Genomic DNA, 21,227 nt, shown 5'->3' on the forward strand with positions numbered 1-21,227 from the left:
CTCCCTCCAAATCGCACACATGAGGGGGTTCCTGCTTCCTCATGGGATGCAGAACTGAGAGGGAAGAATTTTCTGTTCATAGAAAATTTACAGCACAGAAGGAGGCCATTCGGCCCATCATGTCTGTGCCGGTCAAAGTAGAGGAACCCAGCCTAATCCCACTTTCCAGCACTTGGTCCGTAGCCCTGTCGGTCACAGCACTTCAAGTGCACATCCAGGTACTTTTTAAATGAGTTGAGGGTTTCTGCCTCTCCCACCCTCTCAGGCAGTGAGTTCCAGACCCCCACCACCCTCTGGGTGAAAAAAAAATTTTCCTCAGCTCCCCTCTAATCCTTCTCCCAATCACTTTAAATCTATGCCCCCTGGTTATTGACCTCTCTGCTAAGGGAAATAGGTCCTTCCTATCCACTCTATCTCGTCCTGTCATAATTTTATACACCTCAATTAAATCTCCCCTCAGCCTCCTCTGTTCCAAAGAAAACAACCCCAGCCTATCCAATCTTTCCTCATAGCTAAAATTCTCCAGTCCTGGCAACATCCTCGTAAATCTCCTCTCTACCCTCTCTAGTGCAATCACATCCTTCCTGTAATGTGGTGACCAGAACTGTACACAGTACTCAAGCTGTGGCTTAACTAGTGTTTTATACAGTTCTAGCATAATCTCCCTGCTCTTATATACTATACCTCGGCTAATAAAGGAAAGTATCCCGTATGCCTTCTTAACCACCTTATCTACCTGTCCTGCTACCTTCAGGGATCTGTGGACATGCACTCCAAGGTCCCTCTCTTCCTCTACACCTCTCAGTATCCTCCCATTTATTGTGTATTCCCTTGCCTTGTTTGCCCTCCCCAAATGCATTACCTCACACTTCTCTGGATTGAATTCCATTTGCCACTTTTCTGCCCACCTGACCAGTCCATTGATATCTTCCTGCAGTCGACAGCTTTCCTCCTCACTATCAACCACACGGCCAATTTTTGTATCATCTGCAAACTTCTTAATCATGCCCCCTACATTTAAGTCGAATTCACTCCCCCGCCAGGCCCCCAACCATAGTCTGAAAATATACACTGAAGAAGATGTGATCCATTATAAAACATTGTCACTTTCTACTACTGGGCAGATGTTCTTTATACAGTGCACAGGCAGCAATCCCCCTCAAGTACCCAAATCTGCCCCGTCCTGGGAGTGTTTGATGGGACAGTGTAGAGGGAGTTTTACTCTGTATCTAACCCATGTAATACCTGCCCTGGGAGTGTTTGATGGGTCAGTGTAGAGGGAGCTTTACTCTGTATCTAACCCTGTACCTGCCCTGGGAGTGTTTGGGACAGTGTGGAGGGAGCTTTACTCTGTATCTAACCTGTGCTGTACCTGCCCTGGGAGTGTTTGATGGGACAGTGTAGAGGGAGCTTTACTCTGTATCTAACCCGTGCTGTACCTGCCCTGGGAGTGTTTGATGGGACAGTGTAGAGGGAGCTTTACTCTGTATCTAACCCGTGCTGTACCTGCCCTGGGAGTGTTTGATGGGACAGTGTAGAGGGAGCTTTACTCTGTATCTAACCCATGTTGTACCTGCCCTGGGAGTGTTTGATGGGACAGTGTAGAGGGAGCTTTACTCTGTATCTAACCCGTGCTGTACCTGCCCTAGAGATAATTGATGCAGATGAGCTCCTTTAACTTGCTCTCACATTATTCACTGTTCCCTCCTCTTCCCATTTTAATGTTATTTCCAAGACGGTTAGAAATTTGTCACTGTGTGTCTTTATATCTAATGCTCACTTTGTGCTCTCAGGTAAATCGCACCTGGCGATAGTGCAGAAGGTCAACAGTGAAGGAGAAGGAGATCCTTTCTACGAGGTGCTGGGGCTGGTCACTCTGGAGGATGTCATCGAGGAGATCATCAAATCAGAAATCCTTGATGAATCGGACTTGTACAGTGAGTTGCTTCAACATTGGGGGAAATGAGAACATTGGAAGGAACACAGGAACAGGAGGAGGCCATTCAGCCCCTTGAGCCTGTTGCACAGGAACAGGAGGAGGCCATTGAGGCCATTCAGCCCCTCGAGCCTGTTGCACAGGAACAGGAGGAGGCCATTCAGCCCCTCGAGCCTGTTGCACAGGAACAGGAGGAGGCCATTCAGCCCCTCGAGCCTGTTGCACAGGAACAGGAGGAGGCCATTCAGCCCCTCGAGCCTGTTGCACAGGAACAGGAGGAGGCCATTCAGCCCCTCGAGCCTGTTGCACAGGAACAGGAGGAGGCCATTCAGCCCCTCGAGCCTGTTGCACAGGAACAGGAGGAGGCCATTCAGCCCCTCCAGCCTGTTGCACAGGAACAGGAGGAGGCCATTCAGCCCCTCCAGCCTGTTGCACAGGAACAGGAGGAGGCCATTCAGCCCCTCCAGCCTGTTGCACAGGAACAGGAGGAGGCCATTCAGCCCCTCCAGCCTGTTGCACAGGAACAGGAGGAGGCCATTCAGCCCCTCCAGCCTGTTGCACAGGAACAGGAGGAGGCCATTCAGCCCCTCCAGCCTGTTGCACAGGAACAGGAGGAGGCCATTCAGCCCCTCGAGCCTGTTGCACAGGAACAGGAGGAGGCCATTCAGCCCCTCGAGCCTGTTGCACAGGAACAGGAGGAGGCCATTCAGCCCCTCGAGCCTGTTCCGCCATTCAGTTAGATTATGGCTGATCTGTATCTTAACTCCGTGAACCTGCCTTGGTTCCGTAATCCTTAATACCCTCACCCAATAAAAATTCTATCCATCTCAGTTTTGAAATTTTCAATTGACCCCCAGCCTCATCAGCTTTTTGGGGGAGAGAGTTCCAGATTCCCACTCCCCTTTGTGTGATGAAATGCTTCCTGACATCACCCCTGAACGGCCGAGCTCTAATTTTAAGATTGTGCCCCCTTGCTCTGGACTCCCCACCAGAGGAAATAGTTTTTCTCGATCGACCCTATCAAATCCTTTAATCATCTTAAACACCTCGATTAGATCCACCCCTTAATGTTCTATATTCAAGGGAATACAAGCCCAGTCTGTACAACCTGTCCTCATAATTTAACCCTTTTAGCCCTGGTATCATTCTGGTGAATCTACACTGCACCCCGTCCAGGGCCAATATATCCTTCCTGAGGTGCGGTGCCCAGAACTGAACCCAGTCTCCAGACAGGGTCTGACCAGAGCTCAGTACAGCTGTAGAAGAGGGGGGAGGTGGAGGAGGATTGGGGATTTGGCACCTTCGTTGAACCTGCCCTCGTGTCTTTTTCAGCCGACAATCGAAGTAAGAAGAAAGTTGCCCACTTCGGCAAGAAAAGGGACTTCTCTGCCTTCAAACCCACTGTGCATGAGGTGAAAGTCAAGGTGTCCCCTCAGTTGCTGCTGGCTGCTCATCGCTTCCTGTCAACAGGTGAGAGCCAGCTTCGAACTCAGTGCCGAGTTTCTGCAGCTGATATGATGTGGGGGGGGGGCGCCAAATAAATATCCTCCCCTCCACCACCCGGTCTGTGGATGAAAGTCTCCCTTTGTATCCCCATGCTGCCGGTTGGTGATGACACCATCTCTGTTTAATGTAAACAGCCCTGGTAATGTGGGTGGGATTTCGGTACGGCACAGTGTGAAACCTTCACACTCTCTCCATCTGAACTGTGACAAACGCCTACCTGTACAATTCTAGATTGTGACCTTCCAAGCTCGTGCTGTGTGTGTGGGGAGAGCATTTTGGGCTGTGTAATACTGGGGTGAAGTACTGGTGGGGACAAGTCTGCCTCGGGGTGGGTGGGAGCGAGTTGTGGACATTGCTGCAGGAGCTCCTCAGGGCAGTGTCCTCGGCCCAACCATCTTCAGCTGCTTCATCAATGACCTTCCCTCCGTCATAAGGTCAGAAATGGGGATGTTCGCTGATGATTGCACAGTGTTCAGTTCCATTCGCAACCCCTCAGATAATGAAGCAGTCCGAGCCTGCATGCAGCAAGACCTGGACAACATCCAGGCTTGGGCTGATAAGTGGCAAGTAACATTCGTGCCAGACAAATGCCAGGCTATGACCATCTCCAACAAGAGAGAGTCTAACCACCTCCGCTTGACATTCAACGGCATTACCATCGCCGAATCCCCCACCATCAACATCCTGGGGGTCACCATTGACCAGAAACTTAACTGGACCAGCCATATAAATACTGTGGCTACGAGAGCAGGTCAGAGGCTGGGTATTCTGCGGCGAGTGACTCACCTCCTGACTCCCCAAAGGCTTTCCACCATCTACAAGGCACAAGTCAGGAGTGTGATGGAATATTCTCCACTTGCCTGGATGAGTGCAGCTCCAACAACACTCAAGAAGCTCGACACCATCCATGACAAAGCAGCCCGCTTGATTGGCACCCCATCCACCACCCTAAACATTCACTCCCTTCACCACCGGCGCACAGTGGCTGCAGTGTGTACCATCCACAGGATGCACTGCAGCAACTCGCCAAGGCTTCTTCGACAGCACCTCCCAAACCAGCGACCTCTACCACCTAGAAGGACAAGAGCAGCAGGCACATGGGAACAACACCACTTGCACGTTCCCCTCCGAGTCACACACCATCCCGACTTGGAAATATATCGCCGTTCCTTCATCGTCGCTGGGTCAAAATCCTGGAACTCCCTTCCTAACAGCACTGTGGGAGAACCTTCACCACACGGACTGCAGCGGTTCAAGAAGGCGGCTCACCACCACCTTCTCGAGGGCAATTAGGGATGGGCAATAAATGCCGGCCTCGCCAGCGACGCCCACATCCCATGAACAAGTATAAAAGGAAAAGATAAGCTTTGAACATCAAGCAAAATCAGAGGACACAGATTTAAGATAATTGGCAATAAAATCAGAGGGGAGGAGGGAAGAGATGTTTTTTACGCAGCGAGCTGTTCTGATCTGGAATGCGCTGCCTGAAAGGGCGGTGGAAGCAGATTCAATTGTAACTTTCAAAAGGGAATTGGATAAATACTTGAAAAGGAAAAATTTACAGGGCTATGGAGAAAGAGCAGGGGGAGTGGGACTAATTGGATAGCTCTTTCAAAGAGCCGGCACAGGCACGATGGGCCGAATGGTGTGTTTAGAACCTCATTCCACGTTGGCGGGGTGGGGGGAGATGTTTATTGTGTGGACTGTGAGCTGAAATCCCTCCCTCTCGAGGTTGCAGCTCTTGGCCAGGTCCTCTCCGCACCATGCCGAGCAAGAGGTGACGGGATGACACTGCCTGTCGCCAACTGCTGCTGAATCCCGCGTCGTGAGCCCAGCGCCACAAAACAAGAGACATTTCTCCCAGAATAGGGGAGACCCTCGGTATCCATCCCATAATACCCAAAGATTTTAAAACACCACGACAACAGCTTGCGTTTATATGGTGCCTTTAACATGGTAAAATGTCCCGAGGTGATTCCCAGGGGTGGATTCTCCAGTTGACACCGAGCCACGTAAGGAGGCATTAAGACAGATGGTCAAAGAGGGAGGTTTTAAGGAGCGTCCTAAAGGAGGAGAGACAGAGATCAAGAGGTTTAGGGAGGGAATTCCAGAACTTAGGGCCGAGGCAGCTGAAGGCACAGCCGCCAATGGTGGGGCGAAGGGATAGGGGGATGTACGAGAGGTCAGAATCGGAGGAGCGCAGAGATCGAGGGGAGTTGTGGGGGCTGGAGGAGGTTACAGAGATGGGGAAGGGCGAGGGCCACGGCGGGGGATTTGAACATGAGGATGGGAATTTTAAATTTGAGGCGTTGCTGGATTGGTAGCCAAAGTAGGTCAGCGAGCACAGGGGTGATGGGAACACACAAACATCTTAACCCCCTTTGTGTGTCCCTGCCAAGATTGAGTTTGCTTCAGCTGTTGTCAGCCAGTGAATGCCTGGTGGTAAAAAGCACATTGTCTTGGGCTGTGCTGGGCAGACAGACGAGTTCAGTGAACACAGTCAGCCACAAGTAAAGGCTTAATTACAGGGATCCTGTTAATTACCCGTCTTGGCTGTCTCGGACTGTGGGAAAAAACAGCACAGTTGCCGGAACAGGAGCCTGTTTGTAGTTTGCACGACTTGGCGAAGATTTGGAAAAAATCTACCTGACGTTCTTTTTTTTTTTGTCCCTCGTTCTTTCTGCTTTGCACCTGAGGGAGCCGCGGGGCTGGTTTGAGGGAGCCGGGGGGGGGTGGGGTGGGGGGAGAGACCCAGGCCATGCACAGTTTCAGTCTCTGTGAGATAAGTTTGAAATGCTGCACGAGGCCTCGTGTTTACCCAGGGCTTCGTGTTAAAATCCATCACTCGCTGTAAACCCTTGCCTGGCTGGCAGTGCAATTGTACGGCTTGTTCCAAGGTTGTTGCTGATTTTCTCGTCTTCCTTCGCAGAAGTCAGTCTTTTTGCCACTGCTTACATGTCGGAGAAGATCCTGCTCCGTCTCCTCAAACACCCCGACGTCATCAATGAAATCAAATTTGATGAGGACGACAAGCAGGCTCCCGAACACTACCTGTACGTGCGCGGCAAGGCAGTCGATTACTTTGTCCTTATTTTGCAGGTAAGAAGCTTCTCAGCCCAGTTTGCTTTGTCACTTTGTTCTGAAAGCCCCTCCCGATTCACCAGCCTGAATCTGTGCAGCAGATGATGTTTCACCAGTGTTGTCACTTAGTGGGTCAGTGCCCGTCACAAACTCCGTTCCCCTGTCACCGATTCCAGCCCCCTCACCGGCCACTGTCTCGGGCTGAACCAGATGTTGAACATCGATGTCCTACATGACCCTGACCTGAGCTTCCCACCGCGTCTCCTTTCAATTACCAAGACCGCCTACTTCCACCTCCGTAACATCGCCCGTCTCCGCCCTGCCTCAGCTCATCTGCTGCTCAAACCCTCACCCCTGCCTTTGTTACCTCCAGACTGGGCTATTCCAATCCTCTCCTGGTCGGCCTCCCATCTTCCACCCTCCATAAACTTGAGCTCATCCAAATCTCTGCTGCCCCGTATCCTGACTCACACCAAGTCCCGTTCACACATCACCCCCTGTGCTCGCTGACCTACATTGGCTCTCGGTCCGGGAACGCCTCGATTTTAAAATCCTCATCCTCGTGTTCAAATCCCTCCATGACCTCATCCCTCCCCATCTCTGTAACCCCCTCCAGCCCCACACCCCTCCCTATCTCTGTAACCTCCTCCAGCCCTACACCCCTCCCCATCTCTGTAACCCCCTCCAGCCCCTCACCCCTCCCTATCTCTGTAACCCCCTCCAGCCCCACACCCCTCCCTATCTCTGTAACCCCCTCCAGCCCTACAACCCTCCAAGATCTCTGTAACCCCCTCCAGCCCCACACCCCTCCCTATCTCTGTAACCTCCTCCAGCCCCAAACCCCTCCCTATCTCTGTAACCCCCTCCAGCCCCACACCCCTCCCTATCTCTGTAACCTCCTCCAGCCCTACATCCCTCCCTATCTCTGTAACCCCCTCCAGCCCCACTCCCCTCCCTATCTCTGTAACCCCCTCCAGCCCCACTCCCCTCCCTATCTCTGTAACCCCCTCCAGCCCTACACCCCTCCCGATCTCTCTAACCCCCTCCAGCCCTGCACCCCTCCCTATCTCTGTAACCCCCTCCAGCCCTACACCCCTCCGAGATCTCTGTGCTCCCCCAACTCTGGCTCTTCCGCATCTCCCATTCCCATCGCTCCATCATTGGCGGCCGTGCCTTCAGCTGCCTAGGCCCTAAGCTCTGGAATTCCCTCCCTAAATAAATATATATATCTATCGATCTATATCTCTCTATCTCCCCCTCTCTCTCACTCCTTTTTAAGATGCTCCTTAAAACCTACCTCTTTGACCAAGCTTTTGGTCACCTGTCCTAATATCTCCTTATGTGGCTCGGTGTCAGATTTTGTCTGATTGGCCAGGCCAGGCTGCAGGATGTCTTCTGATATTTTATTAACACAGACGTTGATTCAGTAACGGGATTATCCTGCACAGTACAACTCCCTGTAACAGTTTATTCCTACTGTGGTTACAAGACAGGCCTGGCCTGGCCTGGTGCTGGTTAAAAGGAGTCGTGCATGCTTGATATTCTTTATTGCAAAAATACTCCAAGCATACAGGGGGAAAAAAAAAAGTTTTTAAAAAACTTAATAGCCTGACCTGTGAGCCTATGTGTGATGCCCCCCGCCCCCCCGGTGGTTGTACAGAATCCAGCACTCCCCTTTCTAGGGGACAATGTGACGAACGGCCTCCGGGCATGGACACTTGGAGAGGGGGAGAGAGCTGGGAGAGAAAAATAGAAACACTCCCGAAATCAGTGCTTGAGATGTTTCCAGTTGTGTATCGACTGAGACTGACGGTTCCAGTCTGTGTCCTGTTTAAATGGTGATTGTTGTATCACAGGGGAAAGTGGAGGCAGAGGCCGGGAAGGAAGACATGAAGTTTGAGACGGGTCCTTTCTCCTATTACGGCACCATGGCCCTCGGAAATCCCTCCTTGGGTAAGAATATTGTCGTTTTTTTTTTTTAAGTCCTGATATTTTACAGAACGTAGAAGTCATGAAACCCTGCAAACTGTCTGAACGAGAGCATTTAGGAACATAGGAGCAGGAGGAGGCCATTCAGCCCCTCGAGCCTGTTCCGCCATTCACTCAGATCATGGCTGCTCTATATCTTAACTCCATCTATCCACCTTGGTTCTGTAACCTTTAATACCCTTACCTGACAAAAATCGATCAATCTTATTTTTGAAATTTTTAATTGACCCCCAGCCTCAACAGCTTTTTGGAGGAGAGAGTTCCAGATTCCCACTCCCCTTTGTGTGAAGAAGCTTCCTGACATCTCCCCTGAATGGCCTGGCTCTAATTTTACGGTTATGCCCCCTTGTCCTACACTCCCCCCACCAACCATGTCAGCCGTGACTCAGAGGGTCTCGCTCCCGCCTCTAAGTCAGGAGGTCATGGGTTCACGTCCCAATTTAGAGACTTGAGCACAAAATCTAGGCTAAAACTCCAGTCCAGTACTGAGGGAGTGCTGCACTGTTGGAGGTGCCGTCTTTCGAATGAGACGTTAAACCAAGACCCCGTCTGCCCTCTCAGATGGACATAAAAGAACCCATGGGACTATTTTGAAGGAGAGCTGGGGAGTTCGCCCTGATGTCCTGGCCAATATTTATCTCTCAACCAACATTATTTTTTTTAAAAAAAACAGATTATCTGGTCATTATCTCATTGCTGTTTGTGGGATCTTGCTGTGCACAAATTGGCTGCTGCGTTTCCTACATTACAACAGTGACTACACTTTAAAATTACTTCATTGGCTGTGCTTAGGATGTCCTGAGGTTGTGAAAGGCACTATATAAATGCATGTTCTTTTTCAGAGGAAATAGTTTCTCTCTATCCACCCTATTAATTCCTTTCATCATCAACCTCTCAATTAGATCACCCTTTAATCTTCCATACTCGAGGGAATGCAAACTAATCTAGGCAACGTTTTTAAGTGTTGTTGGTTGACGATGGACCATCTGGCCAGCTCAGAGCTGGAGTCTCTGTCCCTGGGCCGTGCAGAGCTCAATGCCACCCTGATACCAGACACGTTAAAGCACACGATCTGTCGTCCGTCCCTGAGAATTCACCGTCGCTGTAAATTGGGCATCGCTCCCCCTGGGCCTTTGTTTTGTTTTTTTTTTTGCAGGTTTCTCAATTCCCTCTCCCTCTTCGGTGGTAATAGCCTGTGCATCGCACGGTGCGGTGTCCAGGCACTGAATTGAAGCCAGGACTTTATATTTTGTTAAGCTGCTCGGGGTAGGGGGGGAGGGGAGAATGTTTTTAACCGCACGGTGATGAGCTGCTTTACAGCATCTCCCTCCATATCGTGCATTCCGGTGAATGGCGCTCGGCCTTTTCAGAGAGCTCCGTGGTGTGAGAAGGTTAAGACAAAAACAAGTGAGAGATTCAGTCGGAGGAGCTGCACACTCACTCTCCTGTGTGACCAGTCCTCACCGCCCAACCACCCCTTTCTCATCCCTGCCCTCCCACCCCAGGTGTTGTTAAACCACCTTCCAAGGGGGCAATGCCAGGTAGGACTCTCTCGTGTCAGTGTGATCACAAGAGGGCCTGCTGCATTCAGTTGGCAGTACTGGGTCCGCAGGTTGTTTGTGTGAGCTCCGTTCCCCAGCTTGTGGTTGTGGATCTGCACTCCACTGCATTTCTACCTCGGGGGAAGATGTGGGTTTAACATTCCCGGGGATGAGGGCTTTCTTCACCCAAGCTGCTCTCGAGTTCTGCCGATTTAAACGCTGCTTAGAACCGTAGAGGTTTACAGCACAGAAGGAGGCCGTTCGGCCCATCGATCTGTACTGGCTGCTTGTTGGAGCAACTCTTACAACCTCTTCAATTGAAAGCAAAACCCCTTAAGTTGTCCACCAGAGACTTGAGCACGTAATCTGGGCTGACGCTCCCAGTGCAGTACTGAGGGAGTGCTGCTTTGTGGGAGGTGCCGTCTTTCGGATGAGACGTTCAGCTGAGGCACCGTCTGCCCCCTCAAGTGGACGTGAAAGATCTCATGGCACCAATTCGAAGACGAGCAGGGGAGTTCTCCCTGATGTCCTGGCTAATATTTATCCCTCAACCAACATCACTAAAACAGACGATCTGGTCATTATCACATTTTTGTCTGTGGGATCTTGCTGTGCACAAATTGGCTGCCGTGTTTTCTACATTCCAACAGTGACTACACTTCAAAAGTACTTCATTGGTTGTAAAGCGCTTTGGGATGTCCTGAGGTTGTAAAAGGCACTGTAGAAATGGGAGTCTTTCTTTTTTGTTCCTGTATTGAGTGCCCGTAAGATGAGTCCTTGCCTGCTCTGGGTCTGTCCATTTTAATCTTTCTCTCTCTCTCTTGCTTCATCGTCATCTCCCAGCACCTGTCTCCAGGCTCCGTACTTGCAGTCTCAAACCAGCTTCCCTATTTTCTTGGTTCCGAGGTAAATCTTTGCATGGGTTGAACGGTTTTTATGTTCAGTTTCCCTGTCGCCTGCTGCCTTGGGGATTGTGCGGTCGTGACGATGAGCAAAGGTTTTGGCTTGAATCGTGACTGAGGCTCGCGGACCTTTTGAGGACAGGGCCCTGCCCCCACTCCCCTCCAGCCAAGTGCTGGCCCCTTGCTGCTGCCTTAGAGATTGCCGGGGAACTGTCTGCTGCAGCGGGGGGATTAGCACAGGCTGCACCTCCTAGTGTTCAGGACAAGAGATTTGATTGCTCACAATTCTGCAAGACTGCGATGTTTGGGCAGCAGTCTGTGGTGCAAACATTAAGGTAGGAATCAGGGGGACCTGTAGTTTGTCTCATTTGTGATAAATCTTCTCGTCCCACTTACAACCGATACAGAGCAGCAGGATTGTGCTCCAGGCTGTGCATTTGGCCCTCGACTCCTCTCCTCTCCTCCCTCCCTCCCTCCCTCCCTCCTCCGCCCAGCATATGGAGACTTTCTGATCTCAGCCAGGTTTCAGCTGCAGGTCCCCACTGTGTACAGCCTGTTAGAAACAGGAGGAGGCCATTCAGCCCCTCGAGCCTGTTCTGCCATTCAATTAGACCATGGCTGATCTGTCTCTTAACTCCATCTACCCGCCTTTAATGCCCTGGCCTGACAAAAATCGATCAATCTCGGTTTTGAAATTTTCAATTGACCCCCAGCCTCAACAGGCTTGTTTTTTTGGTGGGGGGGTGGGGAAGAGTTCCAGATTTTCACTGCCCTTTGTGTGAAGAAATGCTTCCTGACATCACCCCTGAATGGCCTGGCTCTAATTTTAAGGTTATCCCCCCCCTTGTTCTCCCACCAGAGGAAATATTTTCTCTGCATCTAACCTATCAACTCCTTTGATCATCTTAAACCCTTCGATTAGATCACCCCTTAATCTTCTGCATGCGAGGGAGTACAAGGCTAGTCTCTGCAACCTGTCCTTGTAATTTAATCCTTTTAGCCCCAGTATCGTTCTGGTGAATCTGCACTGCACCCCCTCCGAGGCCAATCTATCCTTCCTGAGCTGCGGTGCCCAGAACTGTGAATGCAGTCTCCAGACAGGATCTAACCAGAGAGCTGTACAGCTGTAACATAACTTCCACCCCTTTGTATTTCAGCCCCCTTGAGATAAAGGCCAACATTCCATTAGCCTTTTTGATTACGGAGGTGTTGGCAGGAGTCCAGGAATGGGTCTCCCACCTCCCTTCTGGGATGGGGAAACCCCCCAATGGTGGAAAACCTCCATTTCACATCTCCCTTTTTCAGATGATTAGTGAGCGCTGATGCAAACTGCAGAAGGTTCTGGTGTTTGCTTGGGTGATTGGTCATTCCCAAACCATCCTCGTCACCCCTTGGCATTCGGATTTACCCATTCCCTGCTCTCTCCGCCTTGGTTTGGGATTTGCTTGTCGGGACTCCCCAACAGTTGGTGCCTCCGAAAGTCCGACTTCAGTCAAACTGCAGAATGTGTGATCGATTTTTAAATTATTTTAAAATAATTTGAAGTCAAAACCTTTTGCTGTCTTTAACTAATGGAGTTTGAGAAACATCAACAACCAACTAACAATGAGCAAGGCCGCTGATTTACAGTTTTCATGCAAACATAATCATCAAAATCACCTGGGTGAAAAATCCTGCTTAATGCAGGATGGGATTTGACTCTTACTCTCTGTAAACTGGTGGCCTTTCCTAATGAATGATGGCCCGAGTTATTCACCTCAGCGACTCTTTAAAATAGAATAAGTTGCTTTTGTTTGCTCCACTGGCTGATTCAAGCTGCATGTGTTTACTGAGCTCACTGCACAAAATCTTTCTTAAGTTTATGTTTTCATAAATATCAAGCGTTTATCTCTTGTCAGGGCAAATCAGTCATGGAGCAGACCTCCGTGGTTAGAGAGAGCAGGAGAGAGAGAACGAGATAAATCCTGAACGGTCACGAGGCAGTATCAGGTCTGAGGGAGTTCAGGAGCTCCACAGTTTGAGAGCCTGGGAAAGAATGAGTGAGAGCAGGAGAGGGTGCTCGATTTCAGCACTGTGAGGATGCAGGGAGGAAGGATGAGGGTGTCTGATGTTGTATTTGGAGGTTCGGAGATATGTGTGCAGTCGTACTGATAACACAGTGAGACACGAACTGCAGCATCCTCAGTATACAATCTGCACTGGACACTGTTGCTGTGTCTCTGCACTCCAGTGAACGATAAACTTCCTGTGTGTGTCCCGGTGATTCCGAGCTTATCGCCTGAACTGTTGGGTTTACCCGTTACTTGGTGCCTTGTTCCGTGAAGCACCGACTGCGGTGAGCTCTGATCCATTTGATCTTGTTTCTTCCTGTTTAGAGAGTCGCTCACCCTCTTACAACAGCGAGTTAAGTCGTTCCATATCGTTGCATTACACTGAGCGCTCAGAATCCACACTGTCCGTCATGGTGCCGAGCAAACCGATCGGCTCACTACATTACATTCCGGATTTCTCTGTGAGGGCACTGACAGACCTGCAGTTTGTAAAGGTAAGAAGTCATAGAATGATACAGCACACAAGGAGGCCATTCAGCCTATCGTGCCTGTGCTGGCTCCTTGAAAGAGCTATACAATTAGCCCCACTCCCTCTGCTCTCTCTCCAGATCCCTGCAAATGTTTCCTTTACAAGTATACATCCAGTTCCCTTTTGAAAGTTACTATTGAATCTGTTTCCACCGCCCTTTCAGGCAGTGAATTCCAGATCATAACTCACTGCGTTTTTAAAAAAAAATTCTCCTCATCTACTCCCTGGTTCTTTTGCCAAATCTGTGTCCCCTGGTTACCGACCCTTCTGCCAGTGGGAACGGTTTCTCCCCATTGACTGCATCAGAATCCCGTATAATTTTGAAGACCTCTATTAAATCTCCCCTTAACCTTCTCTGCTCTAAGGAGAACAATCTCAGCTTCTCCAGTCTCTCCACATAACTGAAGTCCCTCATTCCTGGAACCATTCTAGTAAATCTCTTCTGCACCCTCCCTAAAGTGTGGTGCCCAGAATTGGACACAGTACTCAAGCTGTTCACATATGCAGTTTGTGAGCAGAGATTACTGGATAGCGATAAGGAGCAGGAACCCAGGATAATTTATAATGTCTCCACCGCTGCTCTGGCTCTGATCAGCGAAATCAGTTAAAGCACAGAGATATGAACGACGAAAATTGATGGGCAGGAAAAGACCAGCTGGTCCGTCAAGGCTGTCCCACACCATGATGGTCAGAGCACCATGACCAGACACCACCCCCGCCCCCCAAACCCTCACCCCCAATCTCCTGGGAGAGGCAGAAAAACAGAAAATCCCAGGGCTAATAAGGGGGGGGGGAAACTCTGGGAAATTCCCCCTCCGACCCCCTCCGCCAACGGAAACCAGCCCAGGAGGTCACACGGCCCACATGCTATCTATAAAGACACTCACCTTCTGTATGATGTGATCTCTGCCCCAGTCAAGAACCGGTCCAGCTCCCTCTTGAAGGCAGAGAGTCGGCACCCACCACACCAACAGGCAATGTATCCCAGAGGCCCACGATTCTCTGGTAAAAGATGAACCCCCTCACACCCAGTCTATTCCTCCTCTTCCACAGTTTAAACCCCTGTCCCCCGGTCCTCCCCAATTTCTTAAACTGGAATAATCTATCAAATAGGTATGCAATCCAACCCTTCGATTATCTTTTAAACCTCCATCGGGTCACCTCTCTCAGTCTATAAGAGATGTGCATGTAACTCCACTAACATGTCACAGGATTGTGTGAAGATTGCTGATGACTGTAATTCCCCTTTAATGAGATCATGTTTGTGTATGTTGTTTAGTGAAGTTCTGTCCCTATAAAATAAAGGGAGGTGAGAATAATGGTTTGGAGTTGGGACGAGAGTGCTGGTCAGTGCCAGTGGTGCTGACCAGTGGCATCTCAGCTCAGCAGCTCCCCCAGCAGGTGTCTGGTCAGTAGTACAGCCGCTGGTAACAAGTTCAGAGTGACGATCGACCAGGAATAATAATGCTTCATTGGCTGTAAAGTGCTTTGGGATGTCCTGGGTTGTGAAAAGTGCTGTATAAATACAAGTTTCTTTCTTTCCTTCTTTGTTTGTGTTCACGTTTGATAAATATGTACTTTTGGAACATTTTAATCTCTCTGGACAGCAGACTGAATACTCTGGCAAGCTTACAGCGTGTTTGTTTGTGTTCTGCCCATGCACATCAAGCTCTGCCTGCAAGCGTACCAATACCTGCAAAATATTAGTTAATTTTTTTTTTATTAATGAACAGATCACATGGCAGCAATATCATAATGGATTAATGGCATCAAAAATGGACAGCACCCCACAGTCCCCTGAGAGCCCCCACACGAATATCGACATGCCGACATCGGAGAAACCCGAGAGTATAGCGGACGAAACCACGAACCTCCTGAATGAGCAGAACTCTTTGAACCGTAGATCGAATCACACTTTGGTGGAGAACAGTATATGACCCTACTCCGAGACCTGGTACTCGCAGAGTGTTCTTGGGCATTAGAACGGTTCATGTGAACAAACACAGTGCAACTTTTATATTGTGTAGGGGGGGAAAAGGAAATAAAATCACAACACAAAACAACTTGGGGACCCGATGGGAGGAACCTCTGCTTTATTCTCCAGGCATGAGTGTCTGGAAAGAGAGGAATCCTGCCTGGTGTATTACTAACTGGTATTAGTCACAGGGGGAACGCAGCTTTGGAAACACTGAGAAAGAAGAAAGAAAAGACAAGACATCGAACGCCAAAGACACTGTCGTCCGACTGCCAATCATTTTCCTTCTGGCACTTGACGGAACTTCGATGTCAAAGACGGGTGTTGGGGCCACGAGCTTTTCACTTGTAAGCTGGTCGAGAGTCGTCTTGGACGGCTTCAGATAGGTTAGGGCTGTGTGTTGCAGGGCAGCACAGTAACCGTGACCTCGGGTTGGTGTCCAGTAAAATTCCACCTCCTCCCCTCTCACCCTTTGCCAACTATTGTTTCCCTCTCTCTGTTCAGCCAAGATGTCAACCTTGGGATGTTTTATCTCCCCTCAAATTCCTTTTTTTGCAGTTGAGTATTTATAGCTGGGGGGAAGTTTGTTACTGTTCGTGTACCTACAGTCACGCCTACTTAGACCATCGGGCGATGTGACCAATGAGGTATCTTTTCCACTGTCTGTTTTAGGGACAATAGGTAGGAAGGTTCCTGGTTTTTACTGGTTTCATTTTCTCCTGAGGCAAAACCCAAGATAGTTCAATATCCCTCCCTCCCTCCCTCTCTCCCAAGTGCGATAAAGCTCGAAACTAATCTCTTAACAGTGCGCGTCTGATCAGCTTCTCCTCATTTGTGATCCAAGGTTTTTGGTGACTGGAGCCTCATTTTAAACTTTGCGAATGTCGGCCCTGATTTACACACCGAGACATCACGCCATTCATTTCTGCAGGGGGGGTTTTCCCGATCATCCACCGGAAATCCCAGAGAAACGTTTCTCCCGGGTCTCTGCGGATCTTCTGCCAGCGTTCCAGCAGATAATCGGGAAATTCACCTCCCCCCCCCCCCCCCCCCCCCCACCCACCTTGTAATCATGATCCACTTTTACTGTGGTAGAGCAGCCCAGCCAACAGCGAGTCACTGGGACAGAGGCATTGGCTTCCACAAACTTTGGGGGGGGGTCTTTAGTCCAGTGTCAGCTTCATAGAGTCAAAGTCACTGGGCTTTTTATTGATTTTGGGGGGATGAGGTGGGGGGGGGGTAGGAAAGCAGATAAAATGTCCCAATCGACACGGATCAATAATAGTGATCCTGTTTTCCTTGTACGTCTGGTCCAACTTAGATTTGGTTTTTCCTTAAGACTGGAGAATTGGACTTGAAGTATTAACCAAACATGTATTCTCAGCCGCAGTTGAAGTGAAGCCGTAGGTCTTGTTATTTTCTAAAATGGCTCGTTTCCGGGAGGCACAGACAGGCCCTTGTGCTTGTGTGTTCCATGTGCGGCCACGTTGCAGGAAAGCTCCAGGCCCGACATTGTGCACATATCTGCAGATGACCTTGGGTGTAACTTAGTCCTGAGCCTGTGGACTTTGACCGAGGCAAAGTAGCAAAGGCGGTTTCTGCAGATTCAGAGAGAGACGGTACAAATCGTAGAATGAGTGGAAATACTTCTCCGAGGAAATCCAACATAACAGCAGAAAATGCTGGGAATGCACGTTGTACGTGTGAATCAGCATCTGAAAAAATGGAGACTCAAGCCAGTGTTTTCGGTGGAGACTCCTGATCAGGATGTATGTATTTGTGGTTATAATTTCCACGAGGGGAGGCCATGTGGTTCTAATTGGAGGTGAGGGGCATTTCCCCCACTGCGCAGATGCTCAATAATGAAGTGGGGAGGGCAGTGGTATTAAATACTTTGCCCATGTCTTTTTGATTTTTTTTTTGTTAATATAATCTTGTTACAAGCTAGGATTCATCTCCAAAGTGCACTCCTGTTCAGGTGTTAATTAGTGCTGCTGGCCTGAAGCAATTCTTCCAACTGCAAGTTGTTAAGTGAACCCATATTTACCAATGAATCTTTCAGGGCAGGAGATGGGAATTTACAAAGCAATATGGAGCTGTGATTCTGTAAACAGTGAGAATCCACGGCTGACTCCCATTGTGGCTGTAGCTGGCTGATTTTTTTGTTTCTAGGTGCAGGTGAGGGATTGATGAAGAGACAAACACACAGGTCACCCTTGCAATGCCAAGCTGCAACTCCCGTGTGCTCTCCTCCATGACTTTCAGAACTAACGAGAAGGTCTGTCAGCATATTCTCGTGAGCGATTTGTGATGTAATGATTTACTGTTGGTTTATTTATATTGTACTTTTACGTTGACTCGTGTCTTCCAATTGGGAACATTTGCACTCTGGGCAGTCTTTTTGAAGAAACGTTTTTTCTTGGGGACAAAATTATAATTGTTTTAGTGTTGGGTTGCAAGCTGCTGGTTAATGCTCAACTCACTTCAGAATTTGTGTTGGTCCGTCTTGGTATTTAGTGGTGAACCTGTATTGAGAATTAGAGGGGTGGCACAAACAATCCCTTTAACTATTTAAAATTGAGTGAGTTGGGTTGCCTCTCACCTGTGTGTACTTGCCTTTGCACTCGATGGTTAAAGGTTGTAACCTCTGTTTGTACCAAAGGTATGTCTGTAATTGTGTGGAAAAGATAATCTCGCAGGTCCCTGGGGACTCTGTCACATTGTGACCATCAATCATTATGAAAATAGTATTTTTCTTTTATAGGCTCCCAGGGTGTCTTGGTTTGTAAGTGTGCCTCCCAGCTTCGATATGAGCCGTGCAGACCAGGAAGGTCCCGGGCTCAAACCTTGGCTGTACAGGGTGGCTACCATTGGCCGCCTGGCTCCTGCCTCGGCTGTCTGCTGAGTCCTGCTGCAAAGTGCTTGTGCACCGACATCACCAGGGGACAGGATCGAGCTCAGCTGTGATACCTTCCATGGTCAAGCAGCCTGCTGACGGTGAAGAGGGCTGACCCGTAAAGAATGCCCACTTGCAACAAAGTACCTTGGACCTCACCGTACCCTGGCATGAGTCGGAGCGGTCAGGAGAGGGAGGGGGCAACTTTTACCCAGTTAGTTAAACACAAATAGACTGACACCCTGCACAAACTCATGGCTTGACCAATCTAACCCGTCAAATGTATATTTATTTCCATTAACTTGGTCTCTGTCGAGTCCCAACAAACACTTCACACCACTTCCCTCCTGTTGACATTAAATAGCTTTAAAATTTGTTCTTCCTTGGCGGGGAGCAACAGGGTGAGGCAGATGATGAAAATATTCCTGAATAAAGTTGTGCACTAAGAAACTGCAATCATTTATCAGAGTATAGTTTTTAGAATTTTTTTAAATATAAATCTATATATTAAAGAGTTTTTTGGACAATTGCAATATTTGGACTTTGATGACAGTTTGAGTTGTGGGAGGGACGAGGGAGGAGGAGGAGGAGGAGGAGGGGGGGGAGGGAGGAGGGACAGGAAGGAAAACCTGCAACTTTAGCCTCTTGGCTACTATTGGAGAAATTCAACCAATGAAAATCCAGGACGTGACCTGTGCGTGGGTGTTTTTAAATAGTGTTTTGTTTCTTCTTGTGCCTACGGAGCTGAACACTAGCAATAATTAGAGAGCAGGCAGGAGGTGATCCAGAATGCTGTAATAGTCCCAACCTACCTTCTTCATTTTCTTGTGGGTAACATTCATCTGGTTCCATGTGTTCAGGAGACATCTGAATTAAGAAAACTGATTTAACCCTGACGAGTTGCACTCGGTGTGGACTATATTTATTTTGTAATGAGATTTAATTTGTATATTTTTGTGATTTTTTTTTTCCTTCTTCCTTGAATTGTTTGCATTAATGTATCCTGTCTTTTATCTTTTTGTGTTTTTAAATGCAACACTGAACCTTAATTATGTGTGTTTCAGTTTCTCCGATCCTTTTGGATCTATCCCTGTTTTTGGGTTGTGCACTTTGACATTTTGAAGAGGATTATTAAATGCAGAGTGTCTCTCTCCGTGACTGGTTCATTGCACACTTTGCCAGTGAAAGCTGAATTTTGGATTTTGTTCCTGTGACCAGCAAGAGGTTTCTTTTTCTCCCTACTTGAAAACCGATGTGTCAAAGTTCTCGATCTGATTACTTTCTGTGACATGTTAGAGAGTTTTTGTAAGCAGAGAGTGTCAAACCAGTTTCCTTATTCTCATGCTGCATGTATCAGGAGTAATTCTCGACATGCTGTGAGAATTTGAGGACAATGCGATTTCTTCTAAATTAGGCAGAATTGTTTTGGGGAATGTATTATATTTCTCTATTAAAAAAAATAATTTTAATCTTTGGATTTTTTTAATGTTCTCTTTGTGTCTCAAGAACATAAAATTATGGCCAATTTGCCCACAGCAAGCTCCCACAAACAGCAATGTGATAATGACCAGGTAATCTGTTTTGGTGACATTGGTTGAGGGATAAATATTGGCCAGGACACTGCAGTGTCAGCCTGGATTTTGTGCTCCAGTCTCTGAATCAGGTGAGAGTGCTACCACCAAGGCACAGCTAACACCGTGGAAACACTGTGAATACTTGGAATATTTGTAGGGCACTGCTGTCACTGTCACACATCAAGGCATGTGACGAGCTTGCTTTCGCTCTTCACCACTCACGGTTGAATGCTGCAGCTGAAGGGAGGGGGCAAGATGGAAAATTCTTTTTTCATCAGGTGGTAAAGCAACACTGAGCACCGTTGCTAAATCCCTTTTTGCTGGTTTCCTTTTGGGTGCCGGTTCTGAAGCCAATGCTTACTTAAGCTGCTGAAATGTACTAACTGAGCCAAGTGGTTGCTATAGAGCTCTCTGTTTATGATGTAATTAGATGCGAGGGAGCCCTGGTTACAGATTCCCTGTGGGGTTTGAGCCATACAATGCATAATTTTCCAAAATCCAGTGCTGGGGGATTATACAATATTGGGGGGTTGGGATGGAGGCTTCACTTCAAAATTGGCTACTTTTTTATATAAAAGTAGAAAAGCTATGAAGTGAGACATTATTTCTGTTTCCTTTTATGAGTTTAAAAAGTGTAACTTCAGAAGGGACTGTTCCTAAAGATGAGCCTTTTATAAGCAGTAAAATTGCAGTGGGTGTATGATAACAACTTATTTTACTCCAGAGCTCCTCACACACGGAGGATTGAAGAGTGGAAGTGGAGAACTGGTAATGATGGGGGGGCGGGGGGGCAAGGACATGGCCCAAGAAAAGGGCTTTGAGGAGCTTCTGAAAGTAGGAAGGGAAATGGAGACGGGATTGTGCTGACTGAATGAATGAAATTAGGAGCAGAGCGGGGCAGGAGCAGAGGGCACATGCCGTGACGTAAGGCTGGAGAAGATTACTATGGTGTGCTCGCTGACCTACATTGGCTCCCGGTCTGGCAACACTTAGATTTTAAAATGCTCATCCTTGTTTTCAAATCCCTCCATGGCCTCGCCCCCCCCCTCCCTATCTCTGTAACCTCCTCCTGCCCTACAACCCTCCGAGATCTCTGCGCTCTTACAATTCTGGCCTCTTGTGCATCCCCGATTTTCATCGCTCCACCATTGGCGGCCGAGCCTTCAGTTGCCTGGGCCCTAAGCTCTGGAATTTCCTCCCTAAACCTCTCTACCTCTCTCCTCCTTTAAGAAGCTCCTTCAAACCTA

The 21,227-nt window shown here is 48.6% G+C and overlaps 1 protein-coding gene across 1 annotated transcript in view; it reads left to right on the plus strand.

Annotated features, from left to right (window-relative positions):
* LOC137335871 (metal transporter CNNM2-like) overlaps window positions 1-19,875 on the plus strand; it is a 37,675-nt gene extending 17,800 nt beyond the window's left edge. Inside the window, exons 2-7 of the mRNA XM_068001369.1 lie at window positions 1,794-1,937; window positions 3,269-3,406; window positions 6,372-6,541; window positions 8,380-8,476; window positions 13,331-13,500; window positions 15,269-19,875. Of these exons, the coding sequence (XP_067857470.1) occupies window positions 1,794-1,937; window positions 3,269-3,406; window positions 6,372-6,541; window positions 8,380-8,476; window positions 13,331-13,500; window positions 15,269-15,472 (923 nt within the window). The 3' untranslated portion in view covers window positions 15,473-19,875. The remainder of the gene's footprint in view (window positions 1-1,793; window positions 1,938-3,268; window positions 3,407-6,371; window positions 6,542-8,379; window positions 8,477-13,330; window positions 13,501-15,268) is intronic.
* Window positions 19,876-21,227: the final 1,352 nt, after the last annotated feature.

This window comes from Heptranchias perlo, chromosome 20 (assembly GCF_035084215.1).
Source record: "Heptranchias perlo isolate sHepPer1 chromosome 20, sHepPer1.hap1, whole genome shotgun sequence".
NCBI lineage: Eukaryota > Metazoa > Chordata > Chondrichthyes > Hexanchiformes > Hexanchidae > Heptranchias > Heptranchias perlo.